Source organism: Crassostrea angulata, chromosome 2 (assembly GCF_025612915.1).
Source record: "Crassostrea angulata isolate pt1a10 chromosome 2, ASM2561291v2, whole genome shotgun sequence".
NCBI classification, from domain to species: Eukaryota; Metazoa; Mollusca; class Bivalvia; order Ostreida; family Ostreidae; genus Magallana; species Magallana angulata.
The window spans coordinates 51,660,888-51,687,707 of record NC_069112.1 but is presented as its reverse complement, the minus strand read 5'-3'; the positions used below and the strand labels follow the sequence as shown (position 1 = coordinate 51,687,707).

The 26,820-nt window shown below is 34.4% G+C and overlaps 1 protein-coding gene and 1 pseudogene across 1 annotated transcript; one reads left to right on the top strand and one right to left on the bottom strand.

The window, feature by feature from the left end:
* Positions 1–1,572: 1,572 nt before the first annotated feature.
* On the bottom strand, positions 1,573–3,053 carry LOC128173201 (uncharacterized; annotated as a pseudogene).
* A 1,772-nt stretch (positions 3,054–4,825) lies between these two features.
* On the top strand, positions 4,826–26,119 carry LOC128174462 (uncharacterized). The gene is made up of 7 exons (XM_052840014.1): positions 4,826–4,841; positions 6,434–6,481; positions 6,562–6,672; positions 7,666–7,723; positions 8,117–8,316; positions 8,617–8,721; positions 23,427–26,119. Exons 1-7 carry the CDS (start codon positions 4,826–4,828, stop codon positions 25,961–25,963), a joined length of 3,075 nt encoding a protein of 1,024 aa, XP_052695974.1. The 3' UTR covers positions 25,964–26,119.
* The last annotated feature ends 701 nt before the right edge of the window (positions 26,120–26,820 follow it).

Below are 26,820 nucleotides of genomic sequence, written 5' to 3'. Positions count from 1 at the left end.
CTCAGACGTTTGTCATATCCAAACAGGTTAGAAGACATGAAACCATTATTTAACCGTTCAAAATCGGAACTGTCGTACATTGCCAACACTGTTCTGGATTACTTGTACATCAAACACTCTGGAAAGTTAAGTACTCTGAATCAGAGTTGGCTGGATGAGGAACACCTGCAACAATACGCAGATGCGATATCGGATATCGGCGGGCCGCTTCAACATTGCTGGGGCTTCATAGACGGGACTGTAAGGCCAATATGTAGACCTTCTGTTAACCAAAAACTCGTCTACAGTGGACACAAACGGGTGCATAGCCTTAAATTCCAATCTGTAGTAATACCAAACGGGTTGATTGCCAATATGTATGGCCCTATAGAGGCAAAACGTCATGATTCTGCAATGTTAAGAATGAGCGAACTTCTGCCTAAACTTGAGCAGTACATGACAATGCCCGACGGCACGGTTTTCTCTCTATATGGCGACCTTGCCTATCCTTTGCGTGTACATCTTATTACGCCATTCAAAGGAGCCATACTCAGCGACCAGGAGAGGATTTTTAACGGTAGAATGTCAAAAGTTCGGTCAAGTGTTGAGTGGACTTTTGGAAAAATTCTCTCTCTGTTTGCTTTTGTTGATTATAAGAAAAACCTAAAGCTGTTCTTACAACCTGTGGCGAAATATTATCTAGTGGCCTCTTCGCTCACCAACTGCCATACTTGTTTGTACGGCAGTGTGACCAGTGAATATTTCTATCTTTCACCCCCTGCACTTGAGGAATACATGTCATGATTTGTATATTTTGCCAATCCGGGGTGTAAGGAGATTTGATGATAGCTTGAATCCAAATTGTTGCAACAATTTTTCATGTTGACTGTAAATGCGTAATAGATACTTTCATTAAAATAAGTGTAATATAAGTAAAAACAATAAACATTGTGAAATTCATTGTCCCTGAACTGGTGTTGAGACACAAAAAAGTAAATTGTTTAAAGCTATACACGCTGCCATTTTACTATATCAAGACAAATTAAAATGTTTAGAAAAAAAAAATATAAAGTTAACACTTTTGGGAAATTTATTCATTTTCGTTCAATTCCGTTTAAATGTAATCGACTTTATATTAAAATAAAAGATGTATCTTTGGACTCCAACAATAAATACCAATTTTAAAAAATGTCGCCCTTCATTCTGTCAAGGGGCATCGGGAAAATCGCAAACGATTGGCCCCACGTCGAGATGTTTGCAGCTATCTTTTTAATTGACTTATAAAATATGGGGGAAAAATTACAGAGTGCTAAAAAATGAATATGCTATATGCTTACAATGCACATAGTCTTCGATTATGTACCTTTAGAAAGCAAAATTAAGCAACACAAAATATACATTGTAATTAAACACAAGGTTTCTACTTAATACGACAATCGATACAAACACGTTTTTTTAATGTAATTATTGTATTAGTAGTTTCATTTTCATTCTATCTCACTATTAAAAAATAATGTGTTTTGGCCGCGTGTATAGCTTTGAAAGTAATTAACTCGCATGTAATTTATTTATTCAGACATTAGGAAAACAGCTCAAACATTAATTTCGACTGCTGTTTTTCCTTTCAAGCTTTTGGAGCCTTTCCTGTTTTTCAATCTCAAACCGCTCTTTTTCTAAATTGAACTGTTCGCGACGAAGCGCAAGCTCATCTTCCTTTGACTGTCTTTCAAGTTCCGCCTTTTCTTTCAAAAATGACATAACTGATGCTGATTTCTTTGGCATTTTCTTCAGGTTTTCGTCTGAAATAACAGTTTTTTTTGTAATTGACTTAAAGCAAAGACAATCAATACAATGTACAAAACCTAGCTCTAGCAAAGATACACCAATATACTAAACTTCTTCATGCATTACGCTGAATGATTAACCATAGAACCTCTTCTTTAATATCTTTTGATTTGTCATTTTTCTCTTTCTCCTCTTCATCATTTGCCAGGTCTAAGATTTCGTCAAGGAGAATTTCCTTTTCCCCATAAATTTCATCTACACCCGACCTGAGTAAATATTTAAAAATGTCATTTTTCTGTTTCACAATCCTTTTTCCTCAAGTTAATTTTTTGTTACATAACAAAATGAGTAGTAACTTTCCGCACCCCCCCCCCCAAAAAAAAATAAAAAATTAAACAAACAAAATCTATTGTAATTCCGATAATTATACTTTTTGAGCGATGAACTATTTGCCTTTCTTCTTTGTTCCATTAGAAGAACGGTCCTCTCCCTCACTCTTCTCGCATCAACACTCATAGGTAAAGCCAACGAATTTCTAGCCATTTCCCTCTGTCCGTAAATGGGTTTCTACTAATGACCTCTCTACAAAGGACGGATAATATTGCTATATGAAAAAAAATCTAATTTCAACATTCAGCAGTAGAGAAAATATTCTGTATAAAGTCGCGATCGCTTAACAACCTCAGGTACTTCTAATCAGACACGGGAGTTCATACATGAATTTAGGTTGAAAAACGTGTAATACTTTGTTATTTTTGATGGAGGTTTTATTTAAAGATTTTTTTGAAATTGTGAATGATCCTAAACGGTTTAAATTTTGACCCATTGTATTGTTTTTAGATGGCAGTAATTAGTTATAAAATAACTATTTAAGTTCGCTTATCATGCGCAAATGTAGGGGGGGGGGGGGTCCGGACCCCCCTGGAAAAAGGAATGTTATTAAATTTACATAGTAAAATTATCGCAAATATGTCTCCCCCCCCCCCCGGAAAAACACATATGTATTGAAAATTGCAGTTATAGGTATAGCAACCCCCCCCCCCCCCCCCGCCCGGATTAGGAATTTCATGATTTGGGGAATTTTTTTTTGGCTTGTCAAGATTTCTGATGATTAGTGTAGCCCCCTACTTTCAATTTGGACGCCCCCCCCCCCCCCCCCCGTGGAAAAACTTTCTGGATCCGCGCATGCTAATATTTACAAATTCTAATGTTCAAATGCATTCTTACCGTAACATTTTTGTGTCGTCCTGTTCAGAAAACTTAAATTGTTATTTTCTCCCAGAATCCATATTCTGCAAAAAATATTTCTAATATTCAAAACAATTAGTTAGTCTTTAAAATGATATCGCGTTTTATTTGATTAATATTTTTTTGTGTCAATTGATATGGTATGACCCTCTGTCCCCCCCCCCCCCACCCCACCCCGCTTTCCAACTACATGTCACACTTTCAAAAATCGCAGATACGAATTCAATCAACATTACAGATACACAATTAATCAAATAATTCATAAATAAAACATTTATTGACTAGGTTCATACAAATGTATTATGATATGAAAGGCGATTGATGATTTTTAAGGCCCCTCGACGCAGTTTTGTGACATGAATTTACTTAAATAACTTGTAAAAAATGGTGAATTTCTACTCAATGTACATGCAAATGAAGATTAAAAATCTATTTAATGCATCACAAGAGCATATTCACTCATCAGTTAGATTATTTTTTATTGTAAAAGCTACAAGTTAGTACTTACGTGTAGTCAGCACTCTACAAGTTTATAGAGAACGCGTAGAAACCATGTCGTCACAAAAACCGATGACGTAATACGCGAAGAATTTAGGTGATTCCCCTAGAACACGTACACGTACCCGTACACGTTTGAAATCTCAACCTCTCTAATCATAGAATAAAGTTATAGGCCCTTTGTTTTCCCTTGGACTGAAATGTCACATTTTCATTGGTTTAAACATAGCACGTGATTGCCTCATATATATCTCTATATTTGCTCTGTGAGAAATAATATTAGGCAATATGGCCGTCATTGGTCGACGCTTCGCTTACTCATTTCGACATTTCATAGTATTTTATACATAAACTGCATGTTGTAAGTTCTTAAAGTATTTGGAGTTGTTGCCCTTTGAAATTCTTTAAAATTAGAGTAGTTGCCCTTAGAATATTGACGTCACATTGTTTTGTCTGGAGCAGAACAAAATGGCAGCGACGAAATTTGCTCAAATCTCTGCAGAGGAAAGGGAGAAAACATTTGAAATTAAATAGCAACAAAACATTGTAAGTAAACATGGGAAAAGCAAAGATTTTGAAAGAGTATTTGAAAGGTGAGATGAAAATTTTGAAGAGTTTAAATGAGTTAAATTGGACGAGATGTAAGGCATCTTGTACATGGCTTTGCGTAGATCATCGCTATTTGTGAATAAATACGTCGCTTGATAGTCCTCGAGAAAACAAAACACTTATTAGGTTAGTTACTGGCTCACTACGGAAATATATTGGATTGATCAATCTCATAGAAGGCTCGGCTTCGCCTCGCCATCTATGAGATTGATCAACCCAATATATTTCCGTAGTGAGTCAGTAACTAACCTAATAAGTAATAATAGCGAGCGCAGCGAGGCGGCGCGAAGCGCCGCTCGCGTAGCGAGCTCCATAGACAACGTGTACGAACGGAGGAAATTCGAGTTGAAATCTGCACATTGTTCAAAGAAAATTTTGTGGACCCGCGTGAAAACGTTCTACTATCCCAGTGATCCTTTGCGGTGCATAGCAACATGGCGGAACAGAAAGCGTTTCTACGGAAAATTCTTACCTCTACATCGCATACATCATTTTCATTTAACAATAAAAAATCCTTTTAAAAACATTAAAGTAAACAACACTTATGCTTACGTAAAAAACTGTACATATGACGTCATTTCCTTCCCGAATTTGTCCGACAATTTACGAAAACTGTCGAGCGCAAAAAGTTAAGTATGACGTCACAGTGATCTCGCGTTTTATATTCCCGCGATACATTTAGAGGTGGATCAAGCATCTGTACTGAATGTTACGTGTAGGAAGTACACAGTAGGGAGTCACCGTTAATACTGATACTGCGCTCACTATTAACGGTGACTCTTTGGCTGATTAGTTTTGTTTTGATGATTTTTTTTTTGCTCAGTAAATACACATGCAAGTTCCATGCTAAATATTTTGTCATATTGATCCAATCATTGTATACGTTAGGTAGGTGACAAAAAATTATTTAAAAAGAAAAGTCTAATCATTATTAGATCTACGTGTAGCCACGTCATTTTGTAATGAATAAATAAAAAAAAAATTAAACTGTTAAAATATCTACATGTATTTGTTATAGTTGCATATGTGGTCAATCCTTTCAATAATATTGGATATCACACACTAAAAAAGGGGGAGGGCACATGTCTACAACGCTTATATAGCGTGCAAAAAAACCCCAAAATTGATGTCACAGAGGAAAATTCAAACACTGGTAACAACAAGGAACAAAATGAGAAATAACACAGACACACAATTTATTGATTTTAATGTTCATTATTAAAAGGTAAAGAAGAGATGAAAAAAAAAACGGCTTTGTGTTTATCAAAATATTTTAATAAGTCTGTTTAACATTTTATTAATGCTCAGTGGTAGTTTTTGGTTTAAGTGTATAAACCTAGGAAGGGACCATTGGAATAAAAGTTTGATATCTTCCGGTTCCTTGCGGTGGTAAAAGTTTTCGAGACAAAGCCAAAGTTTTTTGGTTTGGTTAAGTCCACGGGTTGCAATTAACAATGATGACATATGTGTGACTCCTTCTGCGCTCGCCTGAACGGTCACACCGTAAAACATATTAGTGTAATATAAACTGTTACTATATTGTGACGTCATAGTATTGTTCGTATAACGTCATTGATGTTAACGTCACTAATTTTTTTAAAAATGTATTGTGAAACGTCTATAATCTAATTTTGGTTGTAACGCGCTTTCTGATTGGCTAAAAAATTATTGCATATCGTATAAAGAATGTTGCCTACGTCATAGTAAGACTAACGTCAAAAACGTATCAATACGCATGACGTTATGTTTGAATTTTGTACAATTTTACGTCATTTTAAAGGTCAAATGACCGTTTTTATGCAGTTATGAGACTGTATACTTAAAAAGAATCATGATTTAATGCTTATATTTTCATTAATTTAACTTCATGCATTGTCTGCAAATGTGATTTATACCTTTAAATTCCTATCTTATCCTAGGGGTAAGTTCATATTAATGGAAGAGCCACAGTAACAGCCGCAAGCGTGAACTTTGATTTTCGCTTGTGACGTTAAAGTAAACAGCGTTCAACGTTTGTGACGTCATTATAAAACTCGTCATTTTAACCTTTGAGTACCCTGTGTGCATTACAGTGTTATAACTGCCGTAGCTTTCAACACACTTTACAAGCAAAAAAAATGTGGAATGTAAATATAAAGTTTTGTGTACTAAATTAATTGACATTAATTTCAGAGAAAGCTTGAGGGCTATGAATTCCCGGTATTTTCAACTGAAAGCTGTCCCCGAAATAATGCTGAGTGGAACGAGAGATCTTCTATTATCAACTGTACCCAGAGTAATGGCTATACATGTTAACCTAACGAAAACTTCACAGAGCTGTTAGAGTTTTGCTACGTATATCCTCGGATATTAATTACAAAAGGTAACCCAGCCAAAGAAAGTTAAGCAACACCTTATTTTAATGTAAACTAAATTTTATTTTAAACAATCCTATGTTTTCAGGCATATGCCTTTACCTTTACAAACGATATTCGAGAGTGAATTCATACAACTGCAGTCACTTCAGATATGGATGTCCTGATTCCAATTACTTTACATCTGAAGTATATAATTGTAAGTTCACATTGTTTTTGTTTATTAATAACTGATTCGTAATTCGATCTATCAATTCTTTTTTAATAAAGCAATTATGAAAGAGGAGTTGAATTGCAAGGCAATATCTCTTACGTTATGATGTAAACAATTCAACATATAATATTGCGTTATGCATAAAAGTTTATATTCAGGCACGCACTTTCTAATAAATATCTATTAAGTACATGAACAATATGAATTGTAAACTATTCGACTCCATTACATTTACATGTATAGAAATATGTAGAGGCTATAAAGGACAGTCCTAATTAAAAATAAATTCAATTCATTATCACTTTAATGAATAACAGTAACTGTTACATAACCATACAAAATTCACAATTTGGCAAAAGTTTAATTAATCTTTGTTAAACTACAACTTTTAAAAATTTTATTTTAAAATGAATTCTTTTTTAATCGAACTAAATCACTTTATTACTTGTTTTGGACCGCCTAGGTAGTTTGTCTAAGACACCAAACACCTTTGTGAGATACATTTGAACGGCTGTTGAAAATGGTTTGATATTAAGGCAAAATTGAAATCTAGTGTCAAAATGAAAATGATTTAACCAACAAACTTTGGTGCACACATTCCTCGTCCTAATGGAATAGTTAAATGAACGTATTAATTCATCAAATAATTAATATTCAATCATTATCGATAGATTTCAAGACATAACTAAAGTGGATAAAAAAGAGAAATCTTTCAAATGATATTGTACATTACGAATTGTTTACTTTATTAAAGTCATTTAGATGAAAACATTTTGAAGAATGAATTGATTCTGACAAGTTGAAATGGATATTTTGTATGTTATGCAACATGTTGAACCTAGTAGACGACCAATATATTTTAAAAAAATTCTTAAATTTGAGATATATTCAATTTTATAAATTACATGTACATAAAAACCTACTCATGCATAAGTGACTTGGATAAAACAGTTTAATAGATTAAACTGTTTTTTACAGATCCAACTTGTATATCTATTAAAGATGGATGTTTCCTTGCCGAGCCATCTTGTGAGAGGTAAGATGCATATTAATTCTTAAAGTTATTTAACAATCGCATACTTTTAAGGTAAAATGGTTTAAAAGAGCTGATAATTGCTCGGTCGGTGAATTCTCTTTTATCATAGATTTGCTTTGATATTTGTGTATTTTGTTAATACTAAGGTTTCAATCTGAATATGTTTACATGTTGAAAGTGAACATATAGGGTTTTTAGCTGTACCTACCTTCGCCTTGAGATGTTTATTGTACATACCTACGCATAGATTTGTTAATTGTAACTATCTTTGCATTTACACGGTGTAGCATTTTTGAAGTTATTTGGAAATAATTTTGGAAATAAGCTTATCTCCCTTGTTAATAAAATGTGTAAGTGCAATTTGTTTTATAAGCACGTTTTTTATTTTAAAAGCACAACAATAACTTATCCAGAGGAAACTTACCGGGAATGGAGTGACAGTTCTACTATAATATACAAAGAAACTACGAAACATATACATGTACAGACTGAGCTTTCCAACGACAGATTCATCGAGATTCTTTTAGGAGCAGTTATCTGCATTTTGGTTGTGTCGTTCTCCATCATTTTGTATATCTGCCGTAGAAGAAGAAGTACGATTATTAATGAATTCACATTCCCCTCTGTTAACTAAGCTCAATTTAATTATGAATTTTGATGAAATTGGGATCTGTATTGATCAATGAGGGTTTAATAATTAAAAAAAATAACTGGATTATTAGAAATTTGGTGACTATTATCGAAATGATCCAATTCTATCTCGTAAATACATATTAAGTGAGATATTTGTATATCAAACCAATCCTATAGTAACACAGTTTATTGGAAGAATTGGCTCTGCAATGCAAGATATTTGTTATTATATTTTTTGTCGTTCTTTTTTGTCTTCGCAGATTTCTCAAAGGTGGAAAAAGAGACTGATATAGAGAATAATAACGACAAAAAAACTCCATTGATAGAAAACCCAAAGCTATATAATGTGGATACAACCAAGGAAGGTTTGGCATCAAATTCTCTAACACTGTATATATCATCGTTAATGGGTCAGAAGTTTAATTTCCAAATACTATATTTACATCGACTGAAAATTAAAATATGAGTCGAAAACTGAAAAATGAATAGAGGGACAATTCTGGCCTTGCATTTGATGCCATTGCAAATAATGCTAGAACTATTTCTCGTAATGTGAGCCATGAGTTTTCATACAGTACGCGTAGGGCAAAAACATTTGAATTTACTGTACGCGTATTTTTGTAAAGTATTGTGAAGTTTAGTTTCGGTGAGTTTCAGATGGTGGGTTAACTCATCAGAATTACCATTGTATGAATTATTTCTTTTAAATATTTTTTCAATTATAAAAAGCAAAATATTTTTTTTTGCAGATCATTGCAAAAAAAGTTTTCCATCCCGTTAACGCGGATTATGTATTTTTATACAGATCGCTACTTTTATATCCCGTATGAATCAGTATAGAAAGCATGTAATTGTTTAAATAAAACTATTACAGGAATTTTAACGGAATAAAGCGCTTCCCGAAAGTGTGTACGTTGCATGCAACGCCCCATAGTAAATCACTTATTTTCCCGTAGAGCGCTGCAAATAACAGTAGTATATACAAGTACATAGAGTGACGACTCATACTTTTAAGCGATTTATCAACTGAAGATAAAATCGGTTCAAAAGGGGAGGGGAAGTTTGCATAGACGGTTTTGGGAAGGGGGAGGGGGCTTTAATTTCAGAAAAAAATGGGAATACGTTTCTTCTGAGGGCAAATTAAAATAAAACAGAAATTTTAACAAAGTAAAGCATTTTTTTAAAGTTCTTGTGTTCAGATTTATATTGTTAAATAAAATTCGTATAAAAAAAAAGATTTTTTTTTGCAGTAGAATTGTTAATAGCTATAAAATGTGTATGGATATGGTCTTGTCAAAAAAATAATAAGTGCGATTATTGTAACTAAAGCAGAAAAAGGTACTTATGTTACATAGATGAATTGTGATATTAAGAACTACATGTATGTACAGTATCAGTCATTTTTTTCCCCTGTTTTAAAACGAATGTTTCAAATTTCACAACAAATTTAAATGTAACATTTCTTTAAACAAGATTACATCAAATCTTAAACTCAGCATTTTTCTAACGACGTCTCAAAAAGTGCATTTGCTGTACTTTACATAAAAATGAGCAGAAGACACCAATTGTTCGGTAGTTTTTGTTTTTAATAGAAAACTACTTCCGCAGCCATCGCTCACAATGAAATTTTACCTCTTAAAAAGCTGTGAGAAAATGTGCAACTATAAATCACTACAGTATAAGACTACAATAAGACTACATCTTAGATATACACGTAGGACATAACTAGATGCTATCCTGCGCTTTACACATTAAAGGGGCATGGTCACGATTTTGGTCAAATTTTATTTTTTATGTTTTATTATTTACAATGCTTCAAGAATGCATGATCAAATGAAATATGAGAGTCAGTCATTGAGTTGTAAGCAAGATACAGGGCTCACAGTTCTTTGTCATGTAAACAAGGCTCGTGCCCTGTTTTTGTGTACATAGGTTCAATTTACCAGTAAAAAATCTTTTTCAAGCTGATTTGTCCATCTGTTTATTCATTTTAAGCATAAATAAACAGTTCCTAACGGTTAACACATTTATTTTAGGTCTAAAACTTGAAATTTCACTTCCACATTCCAAATGAAAACAGAAGTTTTGTTTACATAGCAAAGAATTGTAAACTCTGTAACTCGCTTATAATTCAACAAAGGACACTCAAATTTTGGTTGCCTATTTAAAATGCCTTACTAAAGCATTGTGAATATTAAAAATAGATTTTGACCTAAATCGTGACTATGCCCCTTTAATGACACAATGTTGAAATGTTGAACCATACTTTTTTTCATTTTCGTAGATACTATGTCCGATTTTTTTCTTAATTGTTGTCTTAATATATTCTTTAAAATTGGAAAAAACAAAACAAAAAACTGCATTGCTGGATATTTAACTGAGGAGGAGAAAATCTAAATCTAAACTAAATAGGATGATATATTTATGCTCATGGCCTTAATTCTTTTTGTTGCAGTTAAGTGGAAAATGATAACAATTAGTTTTTTAAACCAGTGAGTAGGTATTCAGGGCACCAAATTTTACTAAAATTTTTACCACTGACCCAAATGAAAATTTCAGATAAAGGACTGAATTGAAAAAAAAAATTGGGGAGGGTGCCCCCCCCCCCTTCAATTGAACTTCCTCGTTTAATGCATTAAAACTTAAATCGCGCATTCAAGAAACGAATTGTCTTATTTTATTTATTCAGCATTTGTCAAATCTTAACTTTTTGTTAAAGGGGAACAGGACACATATCACGTGATTAATAAATTGATTATAAAAAGTAAGTAAAATTCACTAAATTACTGTTAATGTACATAGGTACCTAACGTTAGTTAAAAGAAACATCCAAGTCGTCTACTGTGAGACTTGGAGTCTGACATCATCATGATGATTTCGTGCAGTGCGTGTTTTTCCTTTGATCTCTAAATTTCAATTAATTGATCAACAGGGCGTGTGGATTTCAGTCCTGTCAGTTTCCTGTCAGTTTCAGCCGCTGTAGATTTCGACCAATCGATAAACGGGGCTTGTAGATTTCAGTCTAGCTGTTTCTATAGAGCTATGAATAAGCTACAATTTCCCGTAAGAAATAGAGGGAATCATATTTGATAGATGTAAATATAATAATATGCGTTAATTTACAATGTAATAACACCACAATTATCATTTTAAACCTAAAGTTTTATGCTGAGATTCCGATGAGTTCACTACATTCTCTAGTGTTGTTAAATTATACAGAATATACTAAATTGCCAAAAGTATTATAAGATTAGACATTTAACAGTATGCTTGTAGTGTTGTGGTGTCATATTTCTTTTTAATGGACTATATTTAATGTGGTCAAATATCTACCACCAATTTTAAGTATTTTAAATAGCATCACATGAATATAAAATCTTCTTAAATCATAATACAGAGGGTGCCTGTCACTTTATTCTTGATATTTGTTATCAATGTCCTATAGCTGTGCTGTTTATCTACATGTATGACGTTATCTAAACGAGCGTATTCCGCAATTTTTCAATGAAAATATTGCCATTTTTTGGTTTATATAATCCATTTAGAAGCATAAAGCGCAGGTCTGCTTAAGTACGATTTTTACATATGTTTTCTTTCTTATTTTTATTTATATTTCTATTTTTTACTGTTTATCTATCACTTTGGTGATAACCTTTTACACACTTTTTTACGATTTCAACTATCTTCCATTTTTTAAGCTCTTATTAAACTTAAATGGGGGGAGGGGGGGGGGGGGCGAAAAGCAGAATACAGTATATAGTCAGTTTACGATGAGCAGTCTTATAGTAGTGAACAATGATTCCCCAAATCATTACAATGTATATATTAGATTAACATTATCTTAAAATATGTTTGATGACTGGCATTACGGAAAAAGTCCTTGTTTTAACACAAAAACTAATATATAATATGCGTAGTGCATTGGTGAAAAAAGTTTTCCGGTTATTTTTTTTCTTTGATACGTTGTTCAAAAGAAAAATTATTAAATTCATTTCTAATCATTTTATCAAACATTTTCAAATCATTAAACGTAGAGTGTCATTGACCAAAATTGAAAATAATGTAATTGAAACGGCGGGTAGGAATACACTGCAAGAACCGAAAGATTGAATGTGCCTTCAACTGATGCTGAGGTACCGACAGAATTTAATGGATCAAATAAACAAGAATTAAAGTTGTAATCTTAACGGCTGATTCGAATAAGAAAAGGCAAAATATATGCGATGACTTTTAATTCTTTCCCTGTGCAGCGAATTTCGTTATCAGGCCTATTAAACTTGATACAGTGTCAATGAGTTGGACCGATGGAATATGCAACTGGGCATAAACGTGATACAAGGAGACAGTGGACGCGATCGTGGACGAACAAAATTGATATGTCGACTAAAATAATATGTTTGTGCGACTTTTATGAATTTCCTGGTTATTCGATAGACATAGTGATACTGATATATCTGCATTCGAACACGCTGAGTTAAGGATCGAGAGGGTATACAAGCTATAACGACGCTATAATAAGTATTCTGAATTTCAATATACGATAATCTAAAACTCCTAATCGTTATAAACTTGATGTAAGCCTTCTGTCTTACAGGATCCTATTGAGGGTCAGCTCAAGCTTATAGATGACAAGTCCAGTACTTCTTTCTCAAGCGGTTTTATTAAGCGTGATCGTATAGTTACAATAACATCAGCTAATAGCAGCCCAAATCAGGAGTCTGCACAATCTCATTTCATATGGGTATATATAAGGTTTTACTTATGATGGACAGTTTTGACTAGTTCGGCCCATATACGACGATCATGAGTGAACATTTAGTGTTCAAAATTAAGATTAATATTTTATTCCTAAATAAAGTAACAAAACCGTCAAAACTGCCAATCAAAGAGTCTGGATGCAGGATGTGGGTCTCCGAGTCCTGGGTCTCGGAGCCCCCCCCCCCCCCCCCCCACCTAGTATGAGGCATCACTTACTCACAATACGTTCATTCATACATGGCATAAAAGGTTACAAAGGTTAATATATAGAATACACAATACATGACTCAATATAGAATACTAGAGCATTCGTTGCAGACACAGAATCGCCAAATAGGTCACATGTTGTTAAACTCTCCATTTGGATATTATTCTGCCCGTATTATGACCTGGTTTCATAACATCATTTAGGAATACTACGCATTGCTACAAGAGTCACAGAGTTCATTCTGTCAATTATTATTAACACCATTCAGTGCGCAGCATCTAGGTACACATAAATATCATAGTGACCATTATGTAATACTAGCAATTCAAGGTCATAGCATGGCTATCTGTTTACATACGTCCCCCAAACAAAAGAAATATCCCGAAGGGAGATTTCTCATGCCTGGCGCCCGGAATAGGAAAGCGTCCTTGATCTACCCTTGATCAGACGAACTTCCTAGTGACATACCAGTCAGAACATCTATGTTAAGAGATAGTAACAAGTGACATGTTTCCACCTCCGGCATGAACACCATTCATCTATAAAAACAAATCTATACCCAGGATGTATACATGTTCATAAAATCATATAGCTTGATTATATCGCATTACAATCATGAAAACAATAATGAATAAAGTATGATAATAATGACCAAGATGAAATAACCATAGTTGAATATAATCGTAATTCATCATCAAAGTAATACTAAGTATGATTAAGCTTGATGTCACATATATATAAAAAGTCAGTGCATGCTTATAAGTTCACAAAAATATCTCTTCCTTCCTAGGGGCGAGGTTCGCGTCATAAGTTCGGAGTCCATCGGTTTCTTCCTGAATTTCTCCAGAGTGAATCAACAAATACAAGATTTACATTAGCACAAGATAACGCACATTTCTACTTTACACATTTCACATTTTTTTAACTTTCGCTCAATTTCACAATCCTTTCATAAGGAATACACAACTTCTTCGCGGCTGTAGCTCAATTATTCATCCATCATCGGCACCCGTGGATAGAGGGTCGGCGCGGATGGCGAGGCGACTTCTCGCGGAGCGTCTCCTGCGTTCCTCTGTTGCGTAGACATCGCGGCCTTCTCTTCCAGGTATTTACGTGCCAGCTCTGGGTCCGGTCGATAGTATTTGGTCCATGGATAGTCTTCATTGTCCTCCTCTCCACGAAATTGTTGTGCTAGTTTAGTCGAAATGGTCCCCGTGTTACTGGCCAATTTGTGAGTTCCGATTCCTCCGCTTCGTCGGGGTTTCTCTTGGATCCTAGTGACTTTCAGGATTGGTTCAAGTTCAATAATGTCGCTAGAGGTCCTTTTGTCTGGATTCTCACAACAAAATACAGTGTCTTTGGAAGAACCTTTCTTATCTCCGTCACTACCCCTTTTTCGACAACCTGTCCAGCAACCACTACAGCATATACCACCCCACTTTTTAATAGTTTTACGTTTTTTAATACAAAGTCCTATCGTTATTGTTACTGCCAAAGTTAAACACACATAAAACCAGGGACTTCCCACCCAAGACGAGGATTTCATGGGTTGCAAATTAATTACTGGCAATTCCGCCATTAGTGCATTCATAGGGAAAATTTTAATATGTTTTAATTTGTCAGGAATTTTTATTTGACTAATTTCGGGGTGTCGGGTGTTTAGAGGGTCCCAAAGGATGCATGTATCGATCTCATTGATAAATTTTTGGAAAGAATTGGTCATGTTGAACTGACTTTCTCTATTATAAAATGGTGGTAATAATAATGAACCGTGAAAACCCGAGCAACCTTGTCCCAAACTCAGAATGTCTATCGGGCTCTTAACCTTTGTACTTTGTGTATTTTGTCCACATTTTAAATTTATTTCTAATGGCTTTGAAGAAGTGATTAACCACTTTCCTTCACGCAAGTTGACCGCATTTGGATCAAGTAACTTATTTTCCACTAATACCGAACAATGTTTTTCTATTTCTGGCAGATTATTTATAAATATTTTTACTATGCATAAATCGCTCGAGCTTACGGGGTAAAAGGGTTTATTTATAGAACAAAAGTTCCCGTGTTGTCTTTTACATGCGTTGGTTTCTATTTGAGATAAGGTAGTGTATGTTCCCCGAACATCATCTATAGCGATTGCTTCAGTTTCGATATCATATCTAGCCAACAGATTTGATTGATTTGTTTTTAAATTCGGCACCGGGAGGTTATGGACCTTGAATAACTCAAATCGTTTGTTTGTATCTAACAGGGGTATAGTCATTGCAATTATGAGACTTTCCTCCCCAATTAATGTCGCACATGGTAAAATCCTATAATAAGACCAAAGGTCGGTGGTTATATCATAAGGTAATTTAAGATACGAAGGTAACTGATCTGAGATTTCTAACAACAGGCGCCTGAGATCTCCTGGGGGGATAACGGTCGGAGAGAGATGTCCTAAAGAAAGCATATTGAGACGTAAACGAAGTTGTTGTAAATGATTTCTAGTTACTGAGACGATTTCGGATAAACTACTTAATGTCCTGTCGAAACGTATGTAAATGTCATTAAATCTTTGCTTGTCATGCAATTCTCTGCCCAGTGTTGATTGTTCTGTCATTGATTCCTTAAGACTAGTAATAATTTCATTTATTGTCCTGCGGTTGTCCATTATATTTTGCTGATTATCTTTAACAAAAGTCATACTTTCGGTTAATACATGTTTTATTTGCTGTTGATTATTGGCAAGCTGCCTAACATTGCTTCTAATACTGTTTAAATCTTCTTCGTCTAATGTACCGAAAAGAAAAGATAGGACTTTCCCTACAATTGGTATTACAGCTCTAGTATTTCTACGGTGCATAAAACGAATTTCTTGTACCTCTTGTTCCAAATATCTTCTGTTTACCTTAAAATTGTTTATCTCAACTGAAAACCTTTCGCTCATTTGATAAAGCCGAAAGATGGGCGTCATGCGAATAGTTTGATTAGTATCAGTGACTGATAGTTTCTTTGATTCATCCCCAATGGCTTGAACTAAAGTATTTTTGACAGTTACTAATTCCGTTTGTAACAAATTAAGAATGGTATAATAAGGATTTAAGCTTATTGTCGTGATTGCTGTCCATTTTCCTTGCACCAGAGAAATATCCTTAACTTTTTCAAAAATTACATTTTTCCTGACGATATTGTTTGCGAAAGGTATCCCAAACACTCCAGCTAGGAGGAATACTGTCAAGACCCACTTCATCCTGCAATTAATAATTGAAACTTCTAATACAAGGGTGTTTGCAGAAAGTTCTTTCAAATTGGTACATCCAGCCAATTACATTCCTTCTCGTTTCTGACATTTCTATCATTTTTGAATGAGTTTCTACTAAATCAAGTGGAAAGTGTTTTTTCATAAATTTGATGAAAGAGGGGTATAGCAGCAGCGTTTCATTATTTCCTATCACTATGGCTTGTAGGGTTACTATTCTTTGAAATTCTGAATTTATCTTAAGCCTAGTAGGGCGATTTTGTTCCGCGATTCTCTGATACTTCATTATTTGCGCCTTAACCAATTCGGGTAAATCACGGATCAATTCACAGATTTTACTTAATGGTATATCTTCATCGTCAGAGGTCATTGGGACTAATGCCTGAGGAATTTCTACCTTAGGATGTGAAACTCTTGGAAGTTTTACAAATTTATTTCTTTCTAAGCCAGGTTGTAAGGAGCCCAAATTAGAGTGTAATTGTTGTGAGTTAGTATTTGTTCCCTGCTTCGGCATTTCTAGCTTCATTGACCATTCACGTTTTGGGTCGGGTCTAAGTCTTGATTTGTCTGAAAATTTCTTCCCCGATTGTGAAAATGATGTAAGTGAGCGGGGCGACGGTCGTGGATCGGACATCTGAAAAGAACGTTCGATATATTAAGACCTTGGATTAACCCAACCTAAAAGGTTCACCATTTATGTCAAGAAGTACTAATTCGTTTTCGATTGGATTGAAATCCATTACCACCCCATTTTCACCTACTCTAAACGAGTCTGGGACGACCTCGTTTGCTAGGATGAATTGTAAATACCTAGTCTCTTCGTGACCAATAGTATCAAAAAGATGATAAATTTCATAGAATTTTTTCTTAATTTTCAATAACCTGTTTATGTTCGTTATGAAAGTTGGACTAAATTTTCTAAAAAATGCATCAGCATATTCATCCATTCTCTTTAACTCTAACAAAACTGTTCTCTTTGGTTCGATTTCCGCGTTTGCCAAGCGATGGTATGTCATGATTTTATCCAAGATTAATGGGGGCAAATCTGGATAAATATCTTCTCCAGTGAATAATTCCCTGGGAGTTTTCTGACTTTCGGCCATTTCTGTAAAATAAATGAATTATTACCTTATTTAGTACATAAGTTTAATAAGGCTCCCCATTTAATGTGGTTCATTAAGATCTCTGAACTGCATATTCAACCCTGCTGCGTCATTTTGAATACTCCCCATATCAACTAGATCTAGGACCATTGCCGACAGATACTCTAATTCTTCAGGTCCTAAGCGTTCACAATCCCTTAGAATTCTCATCATCAATTTTAGGTTTCGAATAAAGCTAGGTCTCAGTGTTTCCGGACTTAACCTCCTATTTAGGTACTTAGAATATACGTTAAATCGCCTTAACTCTACATTGACATATTTCTTTGGGGTCAATTCCGCGTTTGCTAGACGGTGATACTTCATAATTTGATCGATAACAGGATAAGGTAGCTGGTCAGGGTAAATGTTCCCAGGGGTATATAATGAGTTGATCCTCATAGCTCTTTCCTCAAGGTTGTCAATGCTTTCCATTTCCTCTTCCTCTCTCCCTGATGGATGTTCCGATCTTGCACTTGCCATTTTCTGCAAGAAATGCAAGACATCAGGAACATCCACCCATGAACAAGAGAAAAGCTAAATTGCTATATCCCTATTTTTTTTTTTTTTTTTAATTATTAATAAGCATGATATATGTACAAAGCAAAGCTTATTCGAGATTATTTACATCTACATTCGGTTTCGAGTGACCCCCTCCCTCCTAACGCTCGCGGAGGTGATTTCTCCTCTAATGATTAGCATAACCATATCAGAGTATGGCTCTGTAGCTGTATATGTTCAAGGTTGCTGTCAATGTGACTCCTCCAAACTTTATTTTGATATAAAGTTCACTAGGGGGCGTCAATCTCAGTTCCAATAACTCAGATTCTGACATCTGAAAATAAAGGATACTTTATCTACCCTATTACTAACTGTTTTAAGACAACTAAACAATCCTCTTTAAATTTTTGTTTATTAGATTTACGGGGTGTAGGGATTGGTTTGAAGCCTAGACCTACTTTAGGGGCTATTTCATCTATTTCCATATTTTCTTCTAAGGGTACATTTGGGTTATCTAAGGGTATTTCATAGTCTTGACCACTATTTTCACCACATTGATTTGACTCATGGGTCTCATCCGATTCTGAATCTACGGTCTGATCATTCTCGTGTTTATACTGCTGATCATCCATGATCGTCTTAGCTCTTATACGTCTTTGAAGTTCTGCTAGGGGAATATCCTCTTCGTCTGAAGATCCTTCTCTTTCCCATTGTTTGGACTGTATAGCTCTTTCCAATGGTTCTGGTTGCATGTCTTCGTCTTCATTTTCTGACGACGATTCATCTTCCGGTGGCACCACATAGTTAGTTTTTCTTAGAGTTCTTCCACCATCTTCAGTAGTTTGTGAAAGGGGCCAGTGCGAAATATCTGCCAGTCTTAATTGTCGTGCATGGCATTTGGTGGTTAATCCAGTCAATTGATCTCTCACCACGAAACTAACTGGTCCTTTCTGCTCTATGATTCGATAATACGGTAGCCACTTTTTATCTAACTTATTTTGTCTTCTGTTGTTCTTAAGGTAGACAGGGTCACCTACCTGAAAATTTTCATCTTTGCTTCTCTTATCGGCCTGAGCTTTCTGTTTCTTCTTGGCTTCCTTCATATTACGATGTACTAGCAGGAAAGCTTTATGCTGTTCTTGAAGAGCGATCTTGTGTTGATCTTCTCCCGCGTATCTCCTTCGAGGTTTCATCAACGTATCAAGAGGTAATACGACATCTCTGTTGTACATAAGGTAATATGGAGAAAACTTTGACGAATCGTTAGGATGGAAACGAATGGCTGCCAACGTCTGATTAAGATGAATATCCCATGTTTGAGCGTTGTCTGTTGTTTTCTTAGCCATCACGTCATGTAGAGTTCTATGAAATCGTTCTACTTTACCATTACCTTGAGGACTGTAATAAGATGTTTTGATATGGTTGATATTCAATTCTTTTAAAGTTTCTTCCACTTTCTTATTCACATTTTCTGTTCCGTTGTCTGTGAGGATTTGAAGAGGACAGCCATATCTTGGATATATTTCTTCTAAGATAAGATGTACTATGTTGTCAGCTGACTTATCAGGAACGGGAAAAGCCTCTGGCCAACCAGAGTAGATGTCAATAAAAGAAACTATGTACTTGTTTCCCGACAAGGATGTTGGATATGGTCCTGATAGATCAAGTCCTACTTTAGCCATTGGAAAAGGTGGTATATCTGTCTCTTGAAGTGGAGGTTTTCGTAAGAGAGAAAAACTGATTTTAGTGATTTTTTAATAGAAATTAATGTATAGAATGGGTGCTTTAAAAAGCTTATAAAAATGTAATTTGATAGGCAAATGATATTTTAAAAACATATTCTGAAACCCAAGTATCATATCATTAGTTCACATTAGTAAAAAAAAATCCAACATTAATGTTAATGTTTTTAAAAAGCTAAAACAGACTCATTATTCTGCAGCAATTCTGAATTGCGAAATACGTGATATTTATGTGCTACAACATTATATCATATAATGCAATATAATATAATACAATATCGTATACAATTGTTTATATAACAATATCATATGATACATTGTCAATTATCATATCATAAAAAACAAAATGTTTTTACAATAGTAAATTGTATCATATAATTGTTTTTACAATGTTATATTATTACTTATTAGGTTTACAAAAATTTATGGGGTCGGTTACCGACCCCACAAATTTTGTAAACAGTCAGTAACAAACCTAATAAGTGTTTTGTTCTCTCGAGGACCTAAAGTTTGATAGGTAAACAAACAAAATATAATATATAACAATTAAATTCATAGCTTAATTCTTTATTTTTTAAACTTCCTTGTCAGTCGTCTGTGCAAATCTGGATGCCAATGTAGAATCGTTTGATTACGTCACAGGCAAAGAGGGGTGGGGTCACTCTTAATATTTTGGGGCTTAAAAATTAAAGGTATGGTTGAACATTTGTGTAAAAATTCAGCTCAAATAACGTTACGTCCGCCATGTTGCCGTATAAATTTTGACGCCTGTCGTGTAAAGAAATTTATAAGGCAAGCTCGTGACGCGATTCATCCAATGACGTCGTGACATTTTATTCCGAGGCAAAACAATATATGATATGAAATTGTATCATTTAATACTTTTAAAGTCTATAATATGATAAAATTTATATTATGAAATGTATTATAAAAACCATGCTATATCATTTAATAAAAACACATCTAACAAGCAAGTTTGAGTAAGATAGGATTTTTTAGCATCCTTGGTAATGAAGATCAGGCTCTGTATCTGAAACTACCTCTGAAATTTATTCATATTATTGTTAAATAAACCATGAAAGTTTAAACTAGTACGATTATCTATTAGAAAATAAACCTCCTCAAGCATTCAAAACCTATGGCTCTGACTCAGCATCCTGCCCATGTAGTGCATCAGAATCACAAGATGATGCATCCAGGTTCAATCTATATCAAATTAAAATAGATGATGCATCTACTTTGATTTGATATAGATTGAACCTTGAATAACTTAGAAGATTTGTCTATCAAACTGAAAGGGCGCCTTCACTAAAAACTTTGATCAGCTCAAAAACCTTAATATCATCCGGTATCCAAAACATATGTCTTAGATTCCGCATTCAAGCCTGTCAAGTGCATACATGTAAGTACCATAAGACGCACCATCCATTCAAGTCTAGCGAAGTTAGGGCCAGTAATAACTATGATATAATCATCAGAGTACAGGGCACCTGCTTCAAAAACTTTAACCAGCATTAAAATAAAACATTAACCTCATTCAGCATCCAAAACCTGTGGCTCAGATTCAGCATTCAAGCCTGTCAAGTGCATTAGTATCATAAGATGCCCCATCCATGCAAGTTTGGTGAAGTAAAGGCTAGTATTAACTTAGAAATTGCTATCAAAGGACACCTGCAGTAAAAACTTACACTGCTCCAAAAACCTTAACCACCTCTAGTATCTGAAAGTCATGGCCCATTCACTGTCAAGTCCATAAGTAGGTCAAGATACAATGATCCATGCAAGTTTAGAGCAGATAGGGCAGGTAATATCTTACATGCATGACCTTTAGCAGGTCCGGACGCCAACACCGATGCCGATGGTATAGTATTAGCTACCCCAGACTTTGTCTCGGTGAGCTAAAAATGAAACCATGCATATTAACATGTACCAAGTAAACATTATTACTTATACTTTAACTGAAGACAAATACACGCTGCAAACTTTAAAGTATGCAATTTGAACACGCTGACAAATAGAAATAATACAGTAGTTTAAAGTAAACGTTATAGCTGAACATTATTTCGAGTATAAAAAATGAATAAGATAAACAGGAGATTCAGTTTAACTTAACAGTTAAAACATACTCCTCCAGTGAGCCACACCAGCGGCGTTTTCAGCAGAGCGAGTGCTCGTTCTGATGAACACGCCTCTGCAACACAAATTTTGGCAAGCGCTCGCTAGCACCCGCTCTGTCGATTTAATTACTGCATGTGGCATGTGCACATGCATATAATGTGCACACACGATACACCCTTGGTGGGACTTATTAAATTACCGCCATTTATGATAAACTGTACATTTATTAGTATCTAGTTTACGCTTTATTATAAACTGGTTCGCGGTTTATAAAGCGTAAACTGCCCCAAAGCACTTTATATCGTATAACACAAATAAATATTGAATTCATTCCTTCAATATATATAATTATTGAAAATTATTATTATTTTAAAAAAAAGTTTTAATAAAATAACCGGATGAACACATTCACGTAGTTTTGAATCCGGTTCAATAAAAATATTAATTAAAATTTATGAAAGCAATTTATTGGAGCGGCGTTGATTACGGCTATCTGTGTTCAATAAAAGAAAAATGTGGTATATCTATAGATACCTGATTTGCATAGTTTGTGTTGGCAATTTTAAAAACCACCTAGATCTCGCCACCCTTTCCCCATTTCCTTGGAAATTTAAATGGAAATGCACTAGTTAACCATTTTATACATTAATGTTTTTAATTTCAAATCGTGTCTAGGTCCCTTAGAAGTAAAATTAAATTTAAACCGTTTACAGGGTCAAAACAGCAAATACTTGTTTATAACTTGGATGATAAAATAGAGACATTTCCCTAACAGTTATTTTAAGGTTCTGAGTTTAACTTACATTAGACTTTGACCCGTGCGTGCACTCTCCTAACAAATATAATGTAACTTTTTTGAATGTAATCAAATTTTTTTGTCATCACGAAGACAAAAGTAAGTACTTAGTTGAAATGTATATTTTTTTTATACTTTCTCTCATAAGAAATCATTAATATATATAAACAGAATATATAGCAAAAGTCCAATGAAAATTATCCGTATTTGTATTATCATTTCTGAGTTTATTCATGCAGACGTGATATTGTGGAAACATAAACTAAAGATCCCGTAAGCGTGAATGAATTGCGCAAGCGCAAGATTGTAAATTCCAAAACTTCCAGGTGATTTCCGGGATTTTTTGAGGAATTTCGTTGATTATTAATTAGCGAAGCTTAACTGAGAAAAAATAAAAACAAATTGGTAATCTTCAAGTATCAATGATGTTTAAAACATATAAAACAAAAGACAGTATTCGTCCGATGTCTCGGTATTAAAGACCAACAATTTGAGTCTATTATTTTAATATAGTAGTATAGATATACATTAAACAGGCGTTATTATAGCAGCACATGTTATTTTTTTCAGTATTACGCTTTGAAAATGCAGTTCTTGATCAATGGAGAGAGGACGACACCTTCTTCATTTCAACAAGAGCATGTAAAGAAGTCGAGAGCAAATTAGAAAACCAAAATCTGGTGGTTGTGACAGGACACTCCGGATCCGGAAAATCTGCTATTATTCAACATATTGCACTCAAGTACAAGGATCAGGGCTGGATTGTGAAATCATTTAAAGATGTGAGGGAAATGATAAAATACATTTTAGAACCAGAATGTTATTTGAACTCAACTATATTAGTACTTAACGATCCTATTGGAAAAGATACATTCGATAAGTCATCCTATCTTTTTTGGGAAGAACCTGTACAAGCGATATCAACCTTTTTAAAACAGGGAAAAATGCTTATTTCCTGTAGGAATTATATTCTTTTTGATGATAAAGTGAAAGGAGTTTTACAGGAAAAAACAAATATTGTAGATATCGAAGATGGCAGGTATAAATTAACCAATGAAGAAAAACGAAGCATTTGGAACAAATATATGCCAAATGACAAATTATCTAAGGAGGATTTTACTGAAATTCTAAATATTGAAGCGTATTTTCCGTTATTGTGTAAACTTTTTTCTTCTGACATAAAATATCAAAGTGACGGATATAGATTTTTTAAAGAGCCCGTAAAGGTCGTTGAAGAGCAAATAAGATGTTTTAGAAAGAAGGACAGAGGGAAGTACTGCGCCCTTGTTCTCCTTGTTCTTTTTAATAATAACTTCTGCTGTGATGATGCAGTGAGGAATGAGGACAAATTTAAACGTGCATTGACCATGTGTGGATTACCGCAGGATACCCCACCTTATGATATTGGTGACAATCTTGACCTCCTAAAGGGATTGTTTGTCAAAAAAATCGGCGACGCTTATGAGTTTTATCACGATTTTGTTATGGAGGTGACATGTTTTATTCTTGGAAAGGATTATCCAGCAAAATTAATACAATATGCCGATATTAGGTTCCTTCTTAGACGAGTAACCTTAGACAATGGGATTGAACAGAATCGACCGTTTACCATATATTTAAGTGATATAAGGAATATAGTCATACTTGGAGAGAGATGTTTTAAGGCCCTTTTCGAAGAATGTTATATAGAAGTTATACTTCATCCTGCTTTAAGGGATAAAAGATTAATAAAAGTACTACAAAAAGAATTCGAAAGAGACCCAGAAAAGCTACAAGGGTTACTTCAAACCAAAAAGAGTATGTATGACTATCATAAACAGTATTGGCCGATTACAGATGACACATTGTCGAAACTTGGCCTCGTGGCTTTGGAAAAAAAAATTTCGCCTCTCTGTGCGCTGGTGGCATTTTGTCATACTGATTTGTCCTTACATTGTTTTCATGCTCTTCGTCAATTAAAAACTGAATTGATTGGAATTAGTATTGTATCTGCAGTATGTTGCAATGGCTCAAAAGATTTTTTTAAATTGTTGCCGAATGATTACATTAAAGACTCTTTGACAGAAACGTTTGGGGGCTTATTTCCAATTCATATTGCAGCATTGCTTTATAATTTTGAAATTCTGGAAGAGTTGATTCATTTAGGTGCTGAGGTGAATGTGAAAACAAAGGATGAAAAAAGCTGGACTCCCTTAATGTTTGCTGCAAGTCGATTCGAAACCGATCCTCAAGACAATAAATATAATATGGAAACTTCAATACGACGTGATCAAACTGTTCAAATGTTGATAGATAACGCAGCAGACGTCAACTTATGTGCGGGAGACGGTGTTAGTTCTCTCTTTTTAGCTTGTCAAAACGGTCATACCAGTATGGTGGAAATTTTACTCAGAAAAGGGGCGGACATTAATTCAAGCACCGCCGAAGACGAAGTTAGTCCTCTTTACATTGCTTGCGAAAATGAACATCTCAGCACTGTACAATCTTTAGTTGACCACGGTGCTGACCTTAATTTATGTACCAGTTCTGGAGCTAACCCATTATTCATAGCATGTCAAAAAGGATATAACAATGATGTTCAAATTTTGTTAAGCAAAGGTGCAGCTGTTAACATGTGCAAGTATAATGGCGCTAGTCCCCTCTACATAGCTTGCCAAAACGACCATATTAGCACGGTTAAACTTTTGCTTGATAATGAAGCAGATGTCAATTTATGTAGAAAAGACAAAACCACTCCTCTCTTTATATCATGCGAAAATGGAAACGAAAACTTGGTACAACTTTTACTTGATAACGAAGCAGACATTAATATCTGTGACGAAGGTGGAGCCAGTCCTCTTTTAAGAGCTTGCCAGAAAGGATATAATAAAATTGTACAGCTTCTACTGACCAACGGCGCAAATATCAATTTATGCAAACTTGAGGGTTTTAGCCCTCTCTTTGTAGCTTGTCAGAACGGACATGAGGAAACTGTACGAACTTTGCTCGAAAACGGAGCCAATATCAATATACGTACAATAAAAGGAACTGCGAAAGATATTGCACTTCAATACGGACATGAAATCATTGTTCAAATGTTAAAAGGAACAATATTGCAAAAAAAATAATTTATTGCAAGGAAAACGGAGACCATCTGAATCCCAGAGTATGCTAAAATCGATGAAACAACATTCATAACTTCAAACCTATGTTTGATTGGATATATGTTCACGAAAAAGTTTATTCAAACAGTGGGAAAAATCAAATGAAATCTGTTAAGCATTGCTTTCTTCCTCAAAATGTGAAGAACGAACAATTATTTTTTTTATTTGAAGCAGCGTTCATGTACAGCACTGGTATTAAGTTTTTTTTACAAATGAAATATGATGCTTACGCTTATAAGAATACTTTTTTATGTTCATAAATGCAGATTAAAAACGGATTGGCAGGGATCTATACCACGTGACAAAAAAGTATTAATATAGAAAGGTTAATTTTGATGGGGTGTTAAATACTATATACGATGGTTGTCTAAAAAAGATCCTGGACAATCGCAGTTTTTTTGGTGTCAATTTAAATGGGTTCATATATTTACATATTTCATACCTATATGTTGTCATAAACTTCTGAATTAAACTGTATTAATTTTGAATTTTTCTTTTAAAATTTAACTTAATTTTTACTGTATCAAAAGGTAGCGGGAATAACGCAGCGCACTGCCCAGTGTAAGAATCGTCTAAACATCGTACATGTAATTGAGTTTTTTAAAATAAATATGTACTGTTTTTTTCAGCATGTACGCTCATAATAATCTTCGATAATAATAATCTGTAGCTAAAATGTCGTCATTTTAATACGTCATTTGAAGCCATTTTAAACAAGCTGAATCTGATGATATTTAAAAATGATTAGGGCAAAACATGTCAATAAAAACGAAGCGAAAGCGAAGTCGGCTGACGGCTTGGAACAGCGCGGCCTCATAGAA